This window comes from Anas platyrhynchos, chromosome Z (assembly GCF_047663525.1).
Source record: "Anas platyrhynchos isolate ZD024472 breed Pekin duck chromosome Z, IASCAAS_PekinDuck_T2T, whole genome shotgun sequence".
In the NCBI taxonomy this organism is placed as follows: Eukaryota; Metazoa; Chordata; class Aves; order Anseriformes; family Anatidae; genus Anas; species Anas platyrhynchos.
The window spans coordinates 21663652-21684814 of record NC_092621.1 but is presented as its reverse complement, the minus strand read 5'-3'; the positions used below and the strand labels follow the sequence as shown (position 1 = coordinate 21684814).

At 40.4% G+C, this 21163-nt stretch overlaps 3 protein-coding genes across 15 annotated transcripts in view; 1 reads left to right on the top strand and 2 right to left on the bottom strand.

Annotated features, from left to right (window-relative positions):
* Positions 1-1831, bottom strand: part of IPO11 (importin 11) — a 93554-nt gene extending 91723 nt beyond the window's left edge. For 2 of the 5 annotated variants that reach the window (XM_027446244.3, XM_038170405.2), the window contains exons 1-2: positions 1640-1794; positions 1237-1314 (exon numbers count right to left, since the gene is read on the bottom strand). The gene's annotated coding sequence lies outside the window, so the exon portion shown is untranslated. Of the gene's footprint in view, positions 1-1236; positions 1315-1639 lie in introns of all 5 variants that reach the window. The other 3 variants (XM_038170402.2, XM_038170404.2, XM_038170403.2) reach the window with 3 other exon arrangements.
* Positions 1832-2072: 241 nt separating this feature from the next.
* Positions 2073-9213, top strand: DIMT1 (DIM1 rRNA methyltransferase and ribosome maturation factor). Of its 2 annotated transcripts, none has more exons than XM_072030899.1 (12): positions 2073-2295; positions 3193-3266; positions 3549-3635; positions 4012-4073; positions 4182-4275; positions 4361-4410; positions 5261-5384; positions 5473-5565; positions 7017-7081; positions 7360-7423; positions 7911-8017; positions 8732-9213. In XM_072030899.1, the coding sequence occupies exons 3-12, from the start codon at positions 3615-3617 to the stop codon at positions 8772-8774; spliced, it is 723 nt and encodes a 240-aa protein (XP_071887000.1). In that variant the 5' UTR covers positions 2073-2295; positions 3193-3266; positions 3549-3614; the 3' UTR covers positions 8775-9213. The 2 variants fall into 2 exon arrangements, with proteins under 2 accessions (XP_071887000.1, XP_027302633.1); XM_027446832.3 differs by lacking the exon at positions 2073-2295 and adding an exon at positions 2807-3083.
* A 1901-nt stretch (positions 9214-11114) lies between these two features.
* Positions 11115-21163, bottom strand: part of KIF2A (kinesin family member 2A) — a 66043-nt gene continuing 55994 nt past the window's right edge. For 4 of the 8 annotated variants that reach the window (XM_038170418.2, XM_038170417.2, XM_072030897.1 and 1 more), the window contains exons 17-20: positions 18592-18742; positions 16930-17031; positions 14614-14749; positions 11115-12944 (exon numbers count right to left, since the gene is read on the bottom strand). In XM_038170418.2, coding sequence (XP_038026346.1) covers positions 12859-12944; positions 14614-14749; positions 16930-17031; positions 18592-18742 — 475 coding nt within the window. In that variant the 3' untranslated portion in view covers positions 11115-12858. Of the gene's footprint in view, positions 12945-14613; positions 14750-16929; positions 17032-18591; positions 18743-19590; positions 19705-21163 lie in introns of all 8 variants that reach the window. The other 4 variants (XM_072030896.1, XM_038170415.2, XM_072030894.1 and 1 more) reach the window with 2 other exon arrangements.

Genomic DNA, 21163 nt, shown 5'->3' with positions numbered 1-21163 from the left:
AAAAGGCAGAAAGACTGCCTATGCTTTGCCAATTGAAAACATAATAAAGAGAAATAAAAACGATTATGTAGGAAGGAGCTACAGTGTTTCTTCTCCTCACTGTTTCTGACAGAAACAGAAGACTAGAACTTATTTGTAACAATTTGCATGTGTAAATATTTTTTACAAGAGTACAACACTGAAACTAAAACCCAGGTCTGAGAAAAATCAGCATGCAGAAGAGACCAGGGAAGAAGTAGTAAAGAAAAAGGAGGAACACAGGAATAATGGAGAGCTGCGAGCAAGGCTGATAATATTTAGAGGTATCTCAGATTACATTATAAAATATGCAGATGAAGAAAAATGGCCTCTTATGGTAAGTGGAAACTGGCCAAATGAAACTGACCAAAAATCCCAACAGAAATAACAGGAATAAAAACTAACAGTGGGACTATTCCAAGGAATATGCTTGGATATAGCTCAGAGGAAACCACGTCATAGGGCTTGGTACCAATAACAGAAAAAAAGGAGAAAAAAAAAGATACATGGAGACAACAGAAGAATATTTTTAACATTTAATACTCAGTTTATGCAATGACCAAACTCAATGCCTAATCTTATTCCCTATTCTTCCTAGCTCATCTCGTTTTAGTAGATTTTCAAAAAAACGACTCAACATTTCATAGTGAATTAGTATTCAAGAACTGACATAGAAATGCAAGGCTCAGTCTGTCTTCATGCAGAGACTTTAATTATTAAATAGTTAATTGAACTGAATATTGAATTAAAAACAATTTCAGAAGATGGTTAGAACTAGTGTCTGATGATACAGTTCAAAATTTTCTATGTTCAGCTTGGGCAACAAAAACCTTTATTAGGCCATGCATATATATATATGGTACAAAACGCCCTTCTGCAGAACATTAAAACGACGGAATGCAAGAAGAAATGTGGAGAGTGATGAAAAAGACTAGAGTTAAAATGAAATCAAAATAAGTCAAATAAGTTGAATAAGTAAAAATAAGTCAAAACACATAAGGAACATGCTATTTGTAAGGACTGAGGTGGTCCCACGTATTACAAGCGTGAATCCGAAAGGCACTGCACGCACGTTACAGACACAGTTGATGGTTGAGGCAAGGTTTATAGCAGCAGCAGAAGCCTGGAGCTGCATCAGCACTGTGTTTAGGGCCTCGTTCCTACGCTTCACACGTGTTGCCAACTTGGACGCAAACACAAACAGGAGGCACAACTCACCACTCCTGCACCCACCCTGCCTTCGATTTTGGGAAGGAGCCGCTCCCACTAAGTTGTCAACTGCCGTCCCTCGAGAACCTGCAGGAGGAAAACAGGCGCATTTACCAACAAAGCACGGCTAACGGGACGGCACTCGCCCCTTCCCCACGGCGCGCAAGTTCTGCCGAGAGGCAGCCCACACGGAGCGCAACGGCGGCAGCAGCCCCCGCCACTCGCTGCCGGCCCTCCCCTGGCGGGGCCGAGAAGCACGGGGCGCAGCCACCCGCCGCGGCTGAGGCGAGGCGAGGCGAGGCGTGGCGGCGGGCAGCACACGCGGCGCCCAGCAGCGCGGCCAAGGCCGCCTCGCCCCCTCCCCGCCTCCCCGCCGGGCCCCGGCACCCCCCGCCCCGCCCCGCTGCGGTACCCGGGGCGCGGCCGCCCCCTCACAGCAGGCGGCGGTTGGCGGCCGTTGGCGGCCGTTGAGCCCCGTGACGATGGCGGCGGCGGCGGCGGCGCGTGCAGCGCGGGCCCGGCGCGCGGCTCACCCTTGGCGGCGGGCGGCGGCGGCGCCGCACGCGGGGGGGGGCGGGGCGAGGCCGGCGGTGGGCGGGGCAAGGCCGGGGGTGGGCGGGGCCGGGCCTGGCGCGCGACCCCCGCCCGCTCCGAAGCGAGCGCCACGAGCCCGGAGGGGAGGGGGGAGGAGGGGAGAGAGAAGGGGGGGGGGGGGGGGTTGCGCTCCGAGGGTGACGTCATCGCTCAGCGACGCTTGCGGGGGGGGGCGCTCCCTCCCCGCTCGCTCGACGCCGCGCATGCGCTGATGTGGGGGGGGAGGGCGTGGTGTGGGTGAGGGGGTAACGGCCGTTAAACGGCCACGTAACGGCTGCCTAACGGCCCGGCTCTGTGAGGCAGCGAGCGCCCAGGCGTAGGGCGCGCAGCGACACGGGGCTGTTGGGTGCAAGGCACGGGTCACGGCCGTGAGCTGATGGCCCGTTTGTGTGAGCTGAGGCATCGCGGTGCTCTAGCGCTGCTCTGAATCGCCTCCTGGTCACGTTTCCGAGAGTGAAAATGGTGAAATAACAGGTCCTGGAGTATGGGCGGCCCCTCAGGGATTCACGAAAGAAGGAGTAGTTCTGGTTGTCTGTATATAGCAGCATAATGCTGAATGCTCCGACACAGAACATCCTTTATTAAAAACGCTTTTTCTCTCTGCTATTAACAATTTTTCTCTTCCGCCTTGCTATCTATTCTCACTCTGTTTTTTCCTGCCTTCGACTCACGTACAGCTACCTGGAACGGGTATTCTGTTTTGTCTGTGTGCGTGCACGTTTTTTAAATCCCACACAACAATAAAACCGTGTCTAAATAACGAATGCTGTCGCCTTCCCTAGCACTATATATTAAATATGAAATAACTAAGAAATACAAGCATTTAGCTAGGACAACAGGCTGATGTTCTTCGTGGTACTAGGGGCACGGACATTCCCATATATCAGAGAAAAGAGGAAGGTGTGTTCCCGTGGGGTTTCTATACAAAAGAGGAAATAACCGCGCAGCACAATAGATCCAGCCATTCAGCCAAACCCGAATATTTATCCCCAACACGTCAGGGCTGTGTGCTTCCCACACCAGCTGTGTGCCTGCCCGGGGGCACCGCCCCCTGCCCCGCAGCCGCTCCGCCTTTGTGCCCTCGCGGCCGCCGTCGGGGCCCGCCCCGCTGCGGTGCTCGGCGGGACTCGTAGTCCTGGTTGGGCGCCGCGGCGGCCGCACGTGTGCTCGCAGCCGGGCCGGGGCCGGGCTCGCCGCCGCCATGCCCAAGGCGCGGGCCGGGAAGCGGCCGCGGAGGGAGCGCCCCGAGGGGAAGGCGCCCGGTGAGGCCGGGTCCTGGGGTGGGAGGCCGCGGAGCGGGGGGTCCTGGGTGGGATGGGCAGGGCAGGAGCGGCGTTACGGCTGTGTGTGTGTGACTCTGCTGCTCCGCAGGGATCCTCTTCAACACCGGCGCCGGGCAGCACATCCTGAAGAACCCGCTCGTCGTCAACAGCATCATCGAGAAGGTGGGCGCTGGGGGTGCCGAGCCGGCAGGGGGCTGATAACTCGCTTACTTGGCTGTGCGCGGTCAAGTGCCTCTCCTACTTCACTTGTACGACATTCCCTTAACAAAAAAATAAAATAAATATATTCATAGTTCTGTGTTAGCTGATTTCAGCTTTATATTGAGCTCCTTACACTTTTTATTTCATAATCGAATTGCTGCTAGAAATCAGTTCCAGAAAAAACACTTCTTATTTATTTACTTAATACTTTTTTTTTTTATTTATTATTTTGTCTGTTCTTAGGCTGCCTTACGACGTACAGATGTCATTCTGGAAGTCGGCCCTGGAACTGGCAACCTGACAGTAAAAATGCTAGAGAAAGTAAAAAAAGTAAGTGTGACTCTACCACCGCCTTCCCGTATGTTATGGCTTGGCCTTTGGCATAGAGAAGCATTTTCAGCTACCTGGTTAAAAAAATAGAATAAAGTGTATTTTTCTTAACATTTGCATGTATAGCAATGATTTTTTTAGCTGCGTTTGAAAAATCTGCATGGCTTTGTCAAACTACATTGCTGTTACCAGTTTATGTGATAACTTTTGCATGTTTTATGGGGGCAGAATAGAAGGTGTGTAGCATAATGAGAAGTATTTAAGAGTTATTTAATAACATAGCAATATTTATTTGATCCTTTTTTTACAGTTGTAATTTTAATCCCAGCTAGGAGGAGTTTGTGTTTTAAGTTCTAAGTATCTTCTTTATTTTCAGGTTATTGCCTGTGAAATTGACCCTAGACTTGTGGGTGAACTTCAGAAGAGAGTCCAGGGCACGTAAGTATCAGCCTTTGAAGTAGTGATGATTTAAAGCAGTGGAGCTGCTTTGGCAAAAACATTGGCAATGTGCTTATCTGACGATAACCACAGTATATTTTCACCCAGGTGTCTGGCAAACAAACTCGAAATCAAGGTTGGAGATGTCTTGAAAACAGAGTTACCGTTCTTTGATGCATGTGTAGCTAACTTACCTTACCAGGTATGCACTAAAGTACATGATGAAACTTTTTTATTAATGATAACTGCCTGGAAATTACACTACTGATGTTATCTTTTTTTCTCAGATTTCCTCACCATTTGTTTTCAAGTTGTTACTTCATAGACCTTTTTTCAGGTATGTACAAGAGCACTGCTCTAGATTACCAGATTGGGGGCGGGGTGGAGGAGGCAAAAAGATAGTTTTACAAATGTTCCCAAATCAGTTTTTTTTTTAAATACCAATTTGGTGGATCAGAGCCACACCATTTTTTTTCCATAATATGAAAACTGTAAATGATTGATAATTGGTTAATGTCAAGTAGTTAATATATCAACTAATGCGTAAGAATAAACTTGGTTTTGGTGTGAGAGTCAAGCTGGTGAAGGGAAGAATGGCACCTGTTTACACTCAGATTATTTATAATTGTTATTCCAAGGATAAGCAGGGCATGGTAACATTTCAAATGTCTTCCTATGTTAGGAAGTAAGTGTGCTAAAGGTAGAATTGAAGCCAAGACATTTACTGTTGTCTGGTTTAAAAACGTAACTGCCCAGGTACTTCTGTGTGTTCTTCACCATGACAGTAGTTCTTCGTTTCTCACACTGAAATGTTAACATTAGTGACATTACTGGTCAACTTACGGTGCTAGAGAACTTGTATTTGGAAGGCTTGCTATGAAATTTCTCAAAATTATTTGTCATGCAAACTCTGAGACTGGACTCTCTCTGATCCACTTAGCAGTATAGAGAACAAAACTCTATTGTAGTTTTAATGAAACTTGGATAGTTTTGCCAAGTTGTTTTTTTTTAATTATTATTATTTGTTTGTTTCTCAGTCTGACCTAATCAAGGGAGTGTGTGCATATCACAGAATTTCATTCCTTTAAGTCCTGAGGGGGAAAAAAATATTTTCTAACTAGCAGTTAGCTTTTAACTTAAAAGTTGGTTAGACTTAGTATTCATTTTCTCATTTCTGTTACTCTCAGGTGTGCAATACTTATGTTTCAAAGGGAATTTGCACTTCGTTTGGTTGCAAAACCAGGAACTAAGCTATACTGCAGACTTTCTATTAATACCCAGTTATTAGCTCGAGTGGACCATCTGATGAAGGTATGTCATTCTGCTTTACTTAACAAAGCTATCAAAGAGAGAATAATGTTTCTAAGAACGTGAGGATTCGATGCCTAACTTCTAACAGGTTGGAAAGAACAACTTCAGGCCTCCCCCCAAAGTGGAATCCAGCGTTGTCAGAATAGAGCCAAAGAACCCACCACCACCTATCAACTTTCAGGTAAGTGTTGTATAGTGTAATGGCAATGTAATATTCTAGTAATAGTGTTTAATTTTGTTTCACTTCTCTGTACTTGTTACTCAGTAGTGAAAACAACATAAACAACTAAGTATCCATTGGTATTTACAAAACACCACAACATTTACTCTTGTGTTGATCAGGCTTGTATTACTGCATTATCTGCATGTAATTGGGTGCAGCTTTTCTTGCAATACTTAAAAATACAAGCACCAATACAGGCTGGGTGGAGAATGGATTGAGAGCAGCCCTGAGGAGAAGGACCTGGGGGTGTCGGTTGACAAGAAGCTTGACATGAACTGGCAATGTGAGCTTGCAGCCCAGAAAGCCAGCTGTATCGTGGGCTGCATCAAAAACAGCATGGCCAGCAGGGTGAGGGAGGGGATTCTTCCCCTCTGCTCTGCTCTTGTGAGACTGCACTGTGTTCAGCTTTGGAGCCCTCAGCACAAGAAGGACATGGATTTACTGGAACAAGTCCAGAGGGGGGCCACGAAGGTGTTGAGAGTGCTGGAGAACCTCTCCTATGAGGACAGGCTGAGAGAGTTGGGGCTGTTTAGCCTGGAGAAGAGAAGGCTCCAGAGATACCTTATTGAGGCCTTCCAGTACCTAAAGGGGGCCTACAGGAAAGTTGGGGAGGGACTCTTTTGTCACAGAGTGGAGTGATAGCACAACAGGAAATGGCTTTAAAATAGAAGAGGGAAGATTTAGATCAGATAGATGGAAACAATTCTTCACTCAGAGGGCGGTGAGGCGCTGGCACAGGCTGCCCAGAGAAGCTGTGGATGTCCCATCCCTGGAGATGTTCAAGGCCACTCTGGATGGGGCTTTGGGCAGCCTGGTCTGGTGGGAGGTGTCCCTGCCCATGGCAGGGCATTGCAACTGTGTGGTATTTAAGGTCCCTTCTATCCAATTCTATGATTCTGTTTCTGACAAGACCAAGGTACCAAATCCGTATCTATTGGAGAGTTGCTACTCATAACAAGCTTTTCGTAGTGGTTATTATTGTCGCACAGAGTTTCTTCCAACTGATGAATTAAGTTACTTGTGATCAAAGGAGTGTTTTTGAGAACTCCTACTTTACTCTGCATAGTCTCAGAAGACAGATGTTACAGGATAATATACTCAAAGTTAATTTTTAAAATGCTTTGGTCTTCAAGACCATTTCAGCCTTGCCTAGCATTAGCAGATTTTCTTGAAGTATCTGCATTCTCATCACTTAAGACCTGGACAGTGGTACTCAGTGGTATTGTGTGAAGTATTTTTCCTTCCATTTGTGTTCCTTTGTCCAAGAATGTGTGCTCTTTTTATTGTTAAGAAAGTACTCTACTGAAAAGATGTTTTTGCGTTTGATATTCTTGTGAAATTGCCAATAGTGTTCTTGTTTTTAGCAGCCATATGTTCTTTTCATTAAGTACTGTGTGCTTTAATTTCAGGAATGGGATGGTCTGGTAAGGATAGCTTTTGTTAGGAAAAACAAGACACTCTCTGCAGCCTTTAAGTAAGTAACTTCTATTAGAATTTTTTAAAGTTTGAGTGTCCATTTATTTTGTGTAAATATCTAGCAGTGTTATATGCAGGCCAGCAGAATTTGGGATAAACCACGATGGGGAATTTATGCTGAGGTCACAAACTTCGCAAGTTAAACTTTTAGGCAGCTGTTTAAGAAGAAAACTGTAGTCATTCGTTTATTTTTATATTAAAGATGAACAACCAGTTAAGTCAAAAAAAAAGAAAATTTAAAGATCAGTTTTCATTCTAGATTTGAATTTCTTTCAGGTCAAGTGCTGTAGAGCAGTTGTTGGATCATAACTACCGAATTCATTGTTCCTTACATAATAGAGTAAGTTCCTTTTTAATATATTACGTTTTACTTATATGTACTCTGACCTAAACTTTAACATTTGTAAGAATAAAAAAATTAGAATTAAAAAGCTTGACATGTTAAAGCTTTTCCAAGAGAGTTTTGGGAAGGGAGGAACTTTTTTTCTTAAGGAACAGTTTAAAAGGGTCACTAAGTTACAGTGAAAAAAATGAAATCTGGGGATATTGTTAATATATTGGCTGTACACGTCTCAAGGATGGCCTTTTCCCAAAATCTAGTAAGAAAACTTCAAGTCTGTGCAGCAATACTGTTGGTGATTCATTTATAGTGAATGAGCTAAGATATAAAAACTCAGATGCAAGAATACAGTAAGCCATAGAAGAAAAGCTACAGCTTTTGTCACTTGAAAGAAGAACTCTTGTAAAAGCAAAGAAAGAGTATTTAAATTAACCTGTTCCTATGCTATGAATAGAAAAATAATTTGTATCCCATTTTCCATTGATAGGAAATACCTGAAAACTTCAAAATTGCAGAGAAAATACAGACGGTTCTGAAAGATACAGGTTTCTCTGAAAAACGAGCTCGTTCAATGGATATAGATGACTTCATTAGGTGAATATTTTCGCTTTACCCTATGAAGCTTCTTCAAATTCTATCTGCTTCTATACCCCTACGTCAAACAGATAAGCGTTGGGTTACGTAGGAAGAGGACTAACCATTTTCCTCTGCATAAACCCTATATAAACTGCTGCTTACAGCACTCAGATGGAACTAGCTAAAGATCCCTACTTCCGTAATTTGTGTTCTAGACACTAGACAGTGCCTCTGGTAAAAATGGCTCTAATAACAGGATTGGTTATCGTAATTTCTCTGGAGACTTACTCAGTCCTTCCCTGTCCAGCTGCCTTGAGGATTAGGCCTTAACGTAATTCAGATATTTTAGTAATTAGTACTATTTTTTGCTCTTCTGGTGAGTAATATATGTTGGAACAAGAATCCTGTCCTAATTCAATTTAATTCAAGGTAAAACTAGCTGTTCCTCGTAAGCGTAGCATGACGATTGACATGGTCACTGCTTTTCAAAGAGATGCAGCAAACCTGGTATGACACACCACCAGTAACTGCACTGGAAATGTATCTCTAAATTGGCAAACTTAATAGTAACTTGTAGTGTAAGCTTCCTAACAATTTTTATAGTACTTGAACAACAATAGCTGCTTTTGTGCTACTTTCTTATATTCTTCGCCAGCCAGCGTGACTTGGAAATGATTTAATTGGCTGTATAAATGAGTGGAAATTATAACATGAATTATTTCCCTTTTTCAGACTGTTGCATGGCTTCAATTCAGAAGGCATTCATTTCTCATAGATTCTACCAGAAGAGTGAAAGATCTTTATTTTCTTATCTAAGCCTTGCTGAAGCGGCAGTGACTGCAATGAGACAAGCTCTTCTCACAAAAGCAACAGAATACAGAGTGCACACTGGTTCTTATTAAGAACATTACAATTTTATCACAGGTAATGAAGAGGCAAGAAGCTGCAGCTCTGTATTTTAAAAGCGTTAAATTCTTTCAGGACTGAAGTGAGATGCTGGACTTCCACGCAACAGAGTATGTTTAGATTTACTGGGTGACATGCAGAGTGATGCTGCCGTAACTGAGATCTCTGTTCTCTGCTCATGAACTTGATCTCAGTATATTCTTGTAATACTTACAGTATAACTCGTCTGTTTAGCAACAAAAATGGATTTGTAGTCATTCCACTTGGTTTTTGTTTCCTTTAAAATATATTTAAACAAATCCTTTTGATTTGGGATGTCCATTTCTTCCTTTTGTCTGGTAGCTACTAGCATTCCAAGTCTGTTAGTAACCTACTTCTATTCAAGAAATCCCAGTAAGTGTTTTTCAGAAATGAGCATTTATCTTACGGGCATGGTGTCAGTTGTTGGAAGTATCACTGAGGGACCTAAAATTACCAGTGTCATCTCCTTTACCACCTCCTTACTGCCATCAGACACCGGTTGGAATCAGCAGAAAATTACTAACTGGCCAGTGGTCCTAAACACAGGCAGAAGGTGGTTATAGCAGGTGTTCAACTGTGAAGTCAGGCAGCTATTTTTTGTCAGAAAATTTTGTCATTTAAGGCCAAGAGGAGGATTAAGATAGATCAAAGCTTTCAGTGAACCTCAAAGCAATACATTCATGTGTCCTGACTTACTGAAGTGTCTTAATATAGTTTGGATTATGTATTTGTTACTAAGGACAAGGCAGAGTTTTTTCCCAAGGAAGTTCGCGTTAACTCTACATAGCAACCATCAAAAGAAAATTCCACTTTGATCTCTCGTACAATTCAGGAAAACAGTAACCATTAACTCTGTAGCATGAAGCAAGTGATGGCATAGCTATGTATTAACTACCATAAGGCTGGATATCAGGACTGGATATCAGAGGGTGGTCGGACACGGAGACAGGCTTCCCAGGACAGTGGTCATGGCACCAAGCTGTGGAGTTCAAGAAGTGTTTGGACAACGCTCTCAGACACATGGTCTGATTTTTGGGTGGTTTTGTGTGGAGCCAGGAGTTGGAAGGGACCACAAGGATCATTGAGTCCAACTTGGGATATTCTCTGATTCTGTGATAAGTCATTTGTTTTATGTGTGGCATCTTACCAGTAAATGCAGAAGAGACAGATTAACAAAAAGTAGTGTAGTATTCAACTTCACTTCATGCAAGTTGAAAGGTCAGTGATTCAGAAACGCTGCCTGAATTCGCAGGCATCCTGAAGGAGTGCTCAATTATTTTATACTGTAACAATTCCAGTGCTGCTTCCCTGCCTATAGAACCAATTTGTGAGCAGTGGTTAAGCTGCCCAACACAGAAGGAACAAATACAGGATATATGCATCGTGTTTTTTGTAAGCTTTTGGTTTACAGCACAGGAAACAGAACGCACTTGCCTGAGTCCTAGTCATGCCTGACCATCATACAATGGCCTACAGAACTCAAGTGCTACAACCAGCTGCATTCACTTGCTTATTTTAATTGTCACTGCTTCAGCCTCAGTGCTGTAAAGATTAGTTCTACACTATCACAGAGGCAGTCTCTTAACAGCCACTAGACATGATTTTAACCTGCAGCTGGTAACTCACAGGCCACATAATTTACAAGGTTTAGTAAAAGGTGCTGAGATCTGTCTGCCTTTTCTCTGCCTCTCATCTTTCCTACTTGCTATAAACCACAGCCTGGCTGTGGCTCTTGGCTTGGCATGCAGGAGTAGTAGGGAAGCAAGTGTTTCCCACATATGATGCCCCAGTCTTTAGAGGCTCTTTATAAAGTAAAAGTAAGAGTTCTCTAAAGCAACTTCAAAGAAACCCTCTGGTATTATACAATGACCTGTACTATCCTCCACTAACAGAAGTGGCTGCTTTTTTTTTAATTATTTTTTTTAACTGCAATGAATGATGTTCTTAACCAAATGCTCAGGAAGTTGTGTGACGTTTCTTTGAGACCTGCTGCAAAATAAAGTCAGGACAGTGCTCTGGGGAATTCTTCTTACACTACAAATTTGCGCAGAATATTTTTTTCCAGAAGTAAATACTCATTTTGAAATCGGAGACCTTTTGAAAAGTGCAACAACTCACATGTGTTTACAAAGCTCAACCCTTCCCAAAGCAGAACAGAGCCTTCATAGAAGTAAATTCTCATCTGTAATTCATTTAATAGCTTAATTTATTAAACACATTATGTAAAATCTACATTGTTGTTTCAGTTTTCATGTTTACACACAGGAGGATTTTTTTGATTTAACCATGATGCGACAATAGCTTCCCATAGCCTACCTTCCTATGAGAGATACAAACATTAAACACTACAGGAATTCCTGGCTCATTTAACTCTCTTTTCATTGCCTTCCCTTTATTTTCCTTCAGGCCTGGCACAAACATACAGGCCTGTATTCCAAAAGTAATGTTTAAACAGTTCCAAGGGAAAGTCTGCTGATAGGAACTCCTGGAATCAGGGAGAACTCCTAGAGAGGTCTACAACTCTTCATTTGACACAAAGTTCTTACATGAGAGGTCAATCTTTCCTGGATACCGACTTTGCAAAAATAACTTGAGTGCCACCAGTTAAAAAGTGCTGATATACATGGCGCCATTTGTGAGAATTCGGGTACTTCAGGGATTTCTATTAGCACTAGGTAGAGGTATTGTGCAAATCCTCAAATGATGCAATTTTACCTCACTTTTCAGCTGCTGGCACCGTATACAAAGGGAAAAATAGGCATTAGCTACTTTTTTTTTTTTTTTTATTAAAGCAACAGAGCTACTCAAACTACCTGCAAACTACAGTTAATGTACATGTAAGTCTGTCATGCATCAAAAGCCAAATTTTAACAGTATGTGAAAGGCCAATACATATTTATTCAGCTATATCCCCAAACTTTGACAGTTATCCTATGCATCATACACAGAGGTCAGATTGTACCTTCTTTCCGACAGCATTATCACATCATACCACATACTGCTTATCTGCATTATCCTAAGATACAACTCTCCTCAGTACTTAAAACATTACCCTTTATCATACATCAACTAATTTATATTTCTGTTTTTTGTTTGATTTTTTTTGTTTGTTTTTACAGAGAAAAATGTTAGAATTATATAACCATTCTTTACGGTGTTCAAATAAATCTAAAATCCAGATTTTTTTTTACAAGGAGGATGGAATGTCCAGCTGTTTGTCCACTCCAACAGCTCTTGCGGTTCCTGTTCAAATGATATGGCACATCCTGTGAAATGAATGAACTAACCACCAAAAAAAAAAAAAAAAAGTCTCAAAACACATTAAAAATGTACACACACTAAAAGCAATTTATATTGACAAATAAGGAATGTTGTTTATTAAGGCTGTGCTTCAAAAAGAGGATGTTTAGGGTTAAGTAGCCTTCATCAAGGCACAGAATGACAGAATGGAAAAAGGTAAGCACAGCTGTATGTAGAAGAGAAGTTATGTACAACCACTAGTGAGGTGTGCATGCACGCAAACACAAAACTGCACAGCTGGTCTTTGTAACAAAACTGAACATAGTTTAAAGGAAATACTGTGACATTTTAATGTCCACAGTTTTACTTCATTATTAAAAACATGGTAAATACTTCCAAACAAAAAAAAATTCACAATTCGAATAAAGAAATATTCAAAACAAAGTGCTTCACAGATCTGAACCCTGCATGGTTGTGCTGTCTGGTCTAGAAGCATTTTGTAGACATCATAGGAGCATTTCACACAAAACCGAAAATGTCACTCAGGTGAATAAGAAACAGGACACTTCCACAGACATTTCTAATGTTTTTACACTTTCAAGTAGTTGAGTTCTTACGGCCACTGGGTTTTGTAACAAATGTGTGCTACAGCAGTACAGGTTTGTGGATTCCTTTAGCAGCAAAGGCCCGTTTCAAAGGGCACGTGGTCTTTTGGGGTTGATCTGTTTACTGGCCTGTTCCTCTTCTTGTAGAGCTGCCCGGAAGGATTTCACTTTATCTTTAAGGAAAAAGAGAGAATGAGTACTGATGTGCCTGTTCTCAACACAGATCATGAAACTGAGCCCTGAAGAGCCCTGAAGTTCCACATCCCTGCCTGAGTGTTTAACAAACAAACAAAAAAAACACTCCTGCAGAAAAGCTGCTGAAGCTACAAATGGCAAGAGGACTCAAACTTAAATTCAGTGCTCACCATATAAAACAAGCAGCTTAGCAATTTGGTACCTTCTTAGATGCTATCCTGCCTAGTCTCTGGGCAGGAAGCTGCACAATTGCACTGCCAGCATGTAACCTGTTTGTGTTTCAGTTCTGCTTCTAACTTGGAGAGCACAGCATAATTCCCTTTCCTTCCCAGCAGCTTCCCAACCATCTTTAAAAGCAGAAAAAAAAATATCTTAGTGTATAATCAGTAGCATCCTAACACCCACCAGAATAAATTCTGTTTTCCTATGAATGAATTTATGATTACATTTTTGAAATTTTTCACTCTAAGTAGATAAGCACATCATTTATACTTTTCATCATAACTAGCAGGAGGGGGGGGGGGAGAAACCTATGAAAGGAAGCATGGCAATCCTTCATATTTCTATTCCACTCCCAGCAACTTCCCAGTAACATGCTCCAGAATTCAAAGAAGGAAACCAAAACAACAATGTAAAGAAATCAGTCCCAAAAGGACAGGAAGAACAGCTGAAATATGCAGCAGCCATTGTGTGCCACGAGCAGAACTCAGAAGTTACTGGGAGAAAGAATCTTTGACTTAACAGTTCCTCCCTCTCGCAAGCTCTATAAACATCATCCTACCTGTAAACACACAAGGATCTTTTAGACAACCTTTATCTCCAGAACACTGTTTCAGAAGAGGTATCCAACAAGCTTTAGAAGAGCAGAGAGTCACCTAAATTGTGTTTTCTCACTACTGCTGTCTCTTCCTGAAGAGGAAGCCCTCAGCTAGTTTGTATGAAGCAAAGGAATGTGTAATTACGAATTACTTGCTGAGCAGGCCACATCTGATTTGTTTGATTCATTCTAACTTACAGCAGATACTGAGATTGAGTAAAATCTAAGATTTTATCTTCTAAGGAGTTATCTTTCTAAAAAGATATGTTTGCAAAAATGAAGATACTCAGGTACTAAGCTCTGAGTACCTTCTATGAGGTATTAAGCTGACAACCTGACTTAGAAGACAAACAGAACAGGTACTAAGAATTAATTGCACTTTGCTTTTCAACAAAAAGCTGGCAGAATTAATGCAGAAATGCAGCTGTATAAAAAAACTACGTTAACAACATACAGATTAAAAAACAAGCAGACTCTGCTACACTACAGATTGCAGCAGAGCAGGAACTGGGATTTCCAAGTACTTTTTCCTTATTACATTACATTACTTTTTTTTTGTGTGCACTTCCTTTGTATTTTCATTTTCCTCCATTTATTATTTTGGAATGAAGAAAAAGAAAGGGAAAGTTGCAAGAACAAGTGCATATTTCCTGGAGGTAAAACAAGAGCCTTTTCTTTTAAACTAGGATGAATGCAACACAGATGTGAACTTGTTCCCAGAATAAACATTCCTTCCACAAGACAGCATAAGAGGAAAAAAAGATCACAGAATAAAAGTACACTCTATGCATTGCTAATAACCCCCACAAAAGTGATTAAAAGCAACCTACCTCTAAGTTCGGTCAAAATATCAATTTTTTGCTCTAGGATTGCTTCAAGTTGGGTAGCATAAGAATCCACATCATAGTCTACTTCTTCTGTCATCTCAAGAAGTGCTTTTTCATCTTCTAGCCATCTAATAGATTCCTAAAATTAAAAACAAACAAAAACAATAAACAACTAAATACTTTGGCAGAAGTACAAGGTGCAAAACAAAGACCTACTCCTTTTCACAGGATGACCGTACTTCTACAGTCACCTCAATATCCGAATTTCAATCCTAAAACGAATCCTTATTCACAGTTCAACAAAGCTGTGTGTTTGCTACACAGTTTCTTAATTTCAGCAAAACTATCAGCAACCATAACCTTACATGGTTCTGAAGTCAGTCTTCAATTTTAAATAGGGGCTATTTGTCACTGACAGTGATCACAGTCTTATTACTATAGTCAAGGAGACAAGACAACTCTGTCCACGCTCAAAAGCAGTTTTGAGAGAAGCTGTGTAAAACAAGGGCTATTTTAAACTCTCTATTGCTTGTGCTAACTCCCCACATAGGTTTGAGTACTGTAAAGGTTGGTTAAACCAGCTCTTAAGCACATTTGTATTCCAAATATTACCAAAAAGGGGGAATTAAAAAAAAAATAGTATTGTATCAAAGAATACAAACAGGAGCTGAAAGCTTACAGTACTGTGCAAAGCTATGATTAGAAGAACTGATCTTATTAGAAATGCTTTAATTTAAAAAAGAAAGCAGCAGACAATTCTAGGCATGCTGGGCCTGAAATACTAAAATTAAGTCTTTCCCTCTGTGCTCAGTAGCTCAAGTAATATAAAAAATACAGTCCAAACCCCATGTATATTTTTTAGGACACCTAATGTAAACTCATACATCACAGAATCAAAGCAAGATGGACACAATTAGAGCGCAATTCGTTCATTTTAGATGTTTGTGTCAGGATAGGGTATTTTGTATCCCACAATCAATAGCTTCCAGAAGAAAGCTGATAGAAGACAACGTCTGCCTGGTACAGGTTGTAGCTTCTGTATTGGTGCAGCACACCTCCGCCAATAGCATAAGCTAACAAGCCATGCTGCGAACTAAGGGAGCTGAGGCTTGAACACATTTCCTTCTAGTGACTGCTGTGAGGAACAGTAATCTCCAGCAGAAGGCCAGATGGACACACAGAGGCAATAACATCATAAATTAATGCACCTTGTCTCTCGAGAAGTCCCAGGCATGAGGACACTGCTATGGCATATGGCGTTTGACTTTCACACTTCTGCACATTTCACTTCAGGACTAGTGTTTCATAACTAAATCTCTAGATCTGTTGGAAAATGTGTTTTTTAGCATCCTACTGTATTATGTGACCATACATCAGTGTTCCATTAAGTTCAATGCCCACATTGAGGAGATGAGTGTATTCCCCACAGGTCTAATGTTCTGCTGTTCTCCTGCAGCAGATGTGCCAAATGGACAGCCTGCCTAAAGACTCTTGGGTTATAAACAGAAGCAGCTCGCATTTCTCTCTGAAAACTAGTAATTCATGCTTATTATTATAATTTGTTTTGTGAATGTAAAAGGATCCATGGTGTTGACTAGCACTGTACTTTGTTGGCAATATTCCTTCCAAGGACCCTGACTAATAGCAAGTGAAAACCTTTATGTGTCGGTAAAAAGGAAGCAAACATTCAGTTAGAAAAATAATGGTCTCTTCTGAATCTGAGTAGTTCAGATGGGAATATCACAGAAGGATACTTGGAGGGAATATTACAGCAGCTTGAGAGAGATGACCAAACCATCAACAGAAATGGTGCTAACAGAAACATTAGTATTAACTTCCAGCTTTTAAATATGAATATTAGCATGCATTAGACAGTGAAATGAAAATTTCAAGATCAATCTGAATGAGCTTCCTGAAACTACAAAAAAATAAAAGAGCCACTAATGCTGGAAAAGGACTGAATCAGAAAGTATCTCAGTACTAAAACCAAAATAACTTTTCTTACAATGAACACAACCTATTTAGAATGCTTGTGAGAAGAAAAGGAAAATCTTATTAGATTTCTAGGTTGTTGGAAAAATATGCTTTTCTTTCATCATGGGGATAAAGATTAGTGGTTATCGGATCTAAACATCTGCCCCTATTTGTTTGCTACAATTGATATAGTGTAATGAAACAATTGAGAAATCCCTGACTGCAAAGTAACGACCAGATGATACCCTGCATCATATACACAAAGCATATGCAGGATATTTGCTTCAATTGGAAAAAAACAAAATTCCTGGATTAGGATAAAACAAAATGTAGATCCATTCTTACCTGGAAGACAGCCCTGTGGTCTTCTACTACTTGCTCTTCCATTTCTACCATTTGTGACACAGCTTCATGGAAAGTAAACAACTGTGGAGAAACTTCCTCTTCCTACAAACAACAGGTAAGCTTATTAGTCTGGAAAGAGCCATGACTACAAGAAATACACTGAACACGTTCCATCCCATCACTGAGCACAAAAAAGAAATATGTGGAAGGCAGACCCTAACAAAGACAGGGATTTTATGTTTCTACATGAAATTCTCCAGATATGGGGGGAGATGGCAATTAAAATCAAAATGTTAACAGAGTTAAGTTTAATTCATACTCATTAGACATTCTCAGCCAGCCATCCTTGTGAATACTGGAGTGTAGAATATCCCACATCAGAAGAATGAATGAAAGTAGTGGAAAGAGAAAGTTACAAGTGAAGAATGGTAATTTCTAGTAGATTTTAACACCTACAGAAAACTGTTTTTTTTGAGCATTTCACAACAGAGGCAACAATTTTCAAAACAGAGAACACATTCAATACATTTCAAGATACCAAAATCAAGTTCATCCCTTGGGGAAAAAAAGTAAACCTAAGGTGAAAAATCTAAAAAATGTGTAGTTAATTCCTCTAAATAATACATTAGAAGAATGCAGAGCATGGAATTAGAAATTTGGGTAAACAGGACTTCGGTAGAAATAAATAATTAATAATCAAAGGGGAAAGCACTAGGTATGTTGTAAATAATTTTTTAGCAAGACAGTATGGCTCTCTATACCATGCCTTTGACATCTTTCTAAAAATACACTGTAAAGTTTAATTGAATTCCACATGAGCAATGAAAAGCATGTGAAAGGATATCTGTCTGTGGGAAACTTCAGGAATCACATAGATCACGTTCTAGAGCTAGTTACTAACATGAGAGAAAATACAAGTAAGATCACAAAGACATGTCTGAGAAGGAAGAGAATCTTGAGAAATGTAAGTTATGAGAGTACAGATTTTTCTTTAAATCATTCATAAGCATTTTCACAAACTGAGCATTGATCCCTGATGAACATTCAAGGAACCAGAACAAGAGCTGAGAATCATCACTGAAAGAAAAATATTCTTTGGAAGATGTCTCTCTGCCCCAGCATCTCACTCATTCAGCCCGGAGAGATATTTTGGGAATATGGTGGGGCTCAATCCTAGACTGGTAACTGGGGTTTCACACCATGAAAATCAGGATTTCAGGAAGAGGAATGTGGGTACCCATATTCCTAAATGCAGAGAAAGGCAAACTCACTTGAAATGCATGGAAAATAATGCTCAAACCCACAAGTGTTTTAAATAAAATGGACAAGTATCCCAGAATATGTCAAACTGCCTAATATAAGGTGAAGCTATACTGCAAAAAACGTACACTAAAAACCTTAAGAGCCTAGAACAGACACTGCTTAGACACTGGAGGTCCTAATAAGTGAGGAAGATAAATAGAATTGTTTTCTCTCACTCGTGAAAAAAACTTTTTACTTGTAAATTCTGTATGGGAACGACCTGTAAAGTAAGAAAGTAAAGATGCATGCTGTATGTACTTTATTGTATTGCTTATGAGCTATAAAAGCACATTACTCTGGATTTGTTCCACCATTGTATTTATCATCTCCTCTCCACATGTATTGTTGTAAACTACTCACGTTTTGCTCACAAAGCAGTTTTAGATCATCTCTCTGAGGAGAGCTCCCCACTCCCCACTGTGTGTCCAAGTCATCGATCTGATTGGGAGTATGGTGTATAATGGGACGGATATCTCCTGCAGCACTAGGATCAACTGTCAGCTCCTTCACCCTACAATCAGAAAATATTTCATTTTCCAATTAGTAACTTCCTGTGCGAAGTAGCCACCACCAAAAATAAAGCTCTATGAGTTCATATGCTATTTAATTCACTTAATACAGATGATGATGCCACCTTCACAGATTTACTGTACCAAGAAAATGTTAATGAAAAACAAAGAAACAAACCACGGACCATTGAGTTTCAGCTACTTGTGAATTACAATCCATCTTCCAGCAAAAAGCATTTTTTAAACTGAGAGTTCACTATTCATTAAAATGCTGAGGGCAAAAATATTCAAACCCTCAACATCAACTTCTTAGCAGTAAATAATGTATGACAGAGAAGCTCATTCAACACCCAAAACCTGACCATCTTTCTTTTTCTGTTCAAACAATTGTGTTTAAAAAAATAATAATCAGCAGCACCCAATTAGCTGTTATAAGCAAACCCACCAAAACTCTACAGAAAATAATACTATGCAACCAAGTATTTCAGAGGATGAATACATCCTTCAATTGAAATACTTTCAAAAATGAAAATATCTTAATTATCCTTTAAACAGAGTAGTCAGATTTGGTTCACTAAATGTGCAAAGGTGACATCACCATTTTTATTTATTTTTTTAATGTATGATGGAGAATAGCAAGCCTGGATACAAAGTGTGGATGTTTAAGGAGGATGAACAAAATAGTGGGAAGATGATTGCAGATCATGCAGAACCATCACCTGCCGAACAAAATAAAAACAAAAAGTATGTGTGACTCAAGGCAAGGGAACTAATGAAAGGTTGGTCTGTAAAATTACGTAGCCAAAAAGAAAACTTAAAAATAAGATTCCATGTATAGAATGAAGTAGACCTGGTGATTGAAGGAGAAAAGTCGTCATACTCATAGGAAGGAGAGAGATCAGAGCGACTGCCACTACCCTGTGAGAAGGGAATGTCCGAAGGACTAATTCCAAATTCCTTTACTCTGCAGCAGCAAAATACAGCAGCAAATTAAGAGAAAATGTCCTTGTAAACACAGTTTAAATGACAACTCTTTGTTTAGCATTCTTTTTTGATAGTCTAACAATATAACAAATTATTTTTAAATCAGAACATGAGGAAGAGTAACTTACTTAAACCATCTGTAAATAGTTGCAGATCACTAACAAAACTGAGCAAAACCAGTGCTGCTAATCTACAGGAGACTACAGTAGCAGTATTTTCAGAAGAGTAATTCCAGATTTCAGTTAGTGCAGCTAATAAAATTTGGTCTACATTCAATATTCAATTATGCTGCTCCTTTTAAAATAAATAAATATATAAATATTTTAAATTCTATCCTTCCCACTGTCTTACACTGCACATACACTTGTGTTCAGCACCTGAACTAATTGTATTATGAAATTGATACATTGCTACAAAACAACTTAAAGTAGACAAAAAACATGAAACAACTCTATGGTGAAAGGCATTTACCCTGTAACAGCATTTACACTGCAGCAGCAAACAAATCTGACACCAAGGCAAAGAAACAGTTTCAATGCAACTAGAAATCGGTGTTTAATTTTTTGCATTTTTTCTTAAGTCACTTCAGCAATGTGTATGCTATATGGGAGAGGAAGATGTAATGGGTCTTGATGAACATGGAACTCCCTCATCGCTGTGACTGCAGTAACTTGACTAGATGCATCATTTTCAAAAGGAAGGAATCACACAGACAAATCCAACCCAGACAGATTTGCTACTAAGTCCTTTGATCCAGGCACAAATTTGGATTACATGAGGACTTGGTGGTGAGCTTTTCCATCACCCTTTTTGCTCATTAGTGATTAGCCAGGGGTGCCAGACAACCAAGAGAAACAGTTCTGGCTTTCTTTCATTCAGGCAAGAAAACGTGATTCCAGGCCACTAGATGGTAGCCTGTTCTGGAGGGAAAAAAAAAAAAAAAAAAAAAAAAAAAAAGGATTGCTAATGGCCCAGATGCTAGCTTGCCTCCTTTGTTCTTTGCTGTCTCTGGGTCTTGCTGAAAAACTGTAGCAGATCTGACTGCAGCACACACAAGATCACCCCATCTACATGAAACAAAAGAGAACTCCAGCTGGGAAAGGCTCCTTTCATTGAAGAGAGGCTCATATTTTCAGAAAGCAGAGTCTCAGCGGTGCTGACTCAGCCTCTGAAGGTGCTAATTTCTCTACACTGATTATAGTGTCACCATTGGATTAACCAGTTCTTTACCAGGTATCTCAGAAATAGTTAGGAAGTATAGAATAAGGGCTACGGCAACTGTGGAATCTTGTTTAGAATTAGAATAAGCTAGCTGATATATATACGAAATAGCCTGGCAACCGCATGGAATTCCAAGGGGATGAAAATACATACTGTGGAAAGGCATCTCAGCCTGCACTCCAGGGAATCATTGTGAATACCAACTACACCTAACTCAA

Bases quoted from the DNA above. Each gene is read 5' to 3' on its own strand.
- DIMT1 (XM_027446832.3), top strand. From the start codon at position 3,023: ATGCCCAAGGCGCGGGCCGGGAAGCGGCCGCGGAGGGAGCGCCCCGAG. The intron at 4,411-5,260 runs GTATGTACAAGA...TGTTACTCTCAG, and splicing joins CTTCATAGACCTTTTTTCAG to GTGTGCAATACTTATGTTTC. The intron at 8,018-8,731 runs GTGAATATTTTC...TCCCTTTTTCAG, and splicing joins GATATAGATGACTTCATTAG to ACTGTTGCATGGCTTCAATT.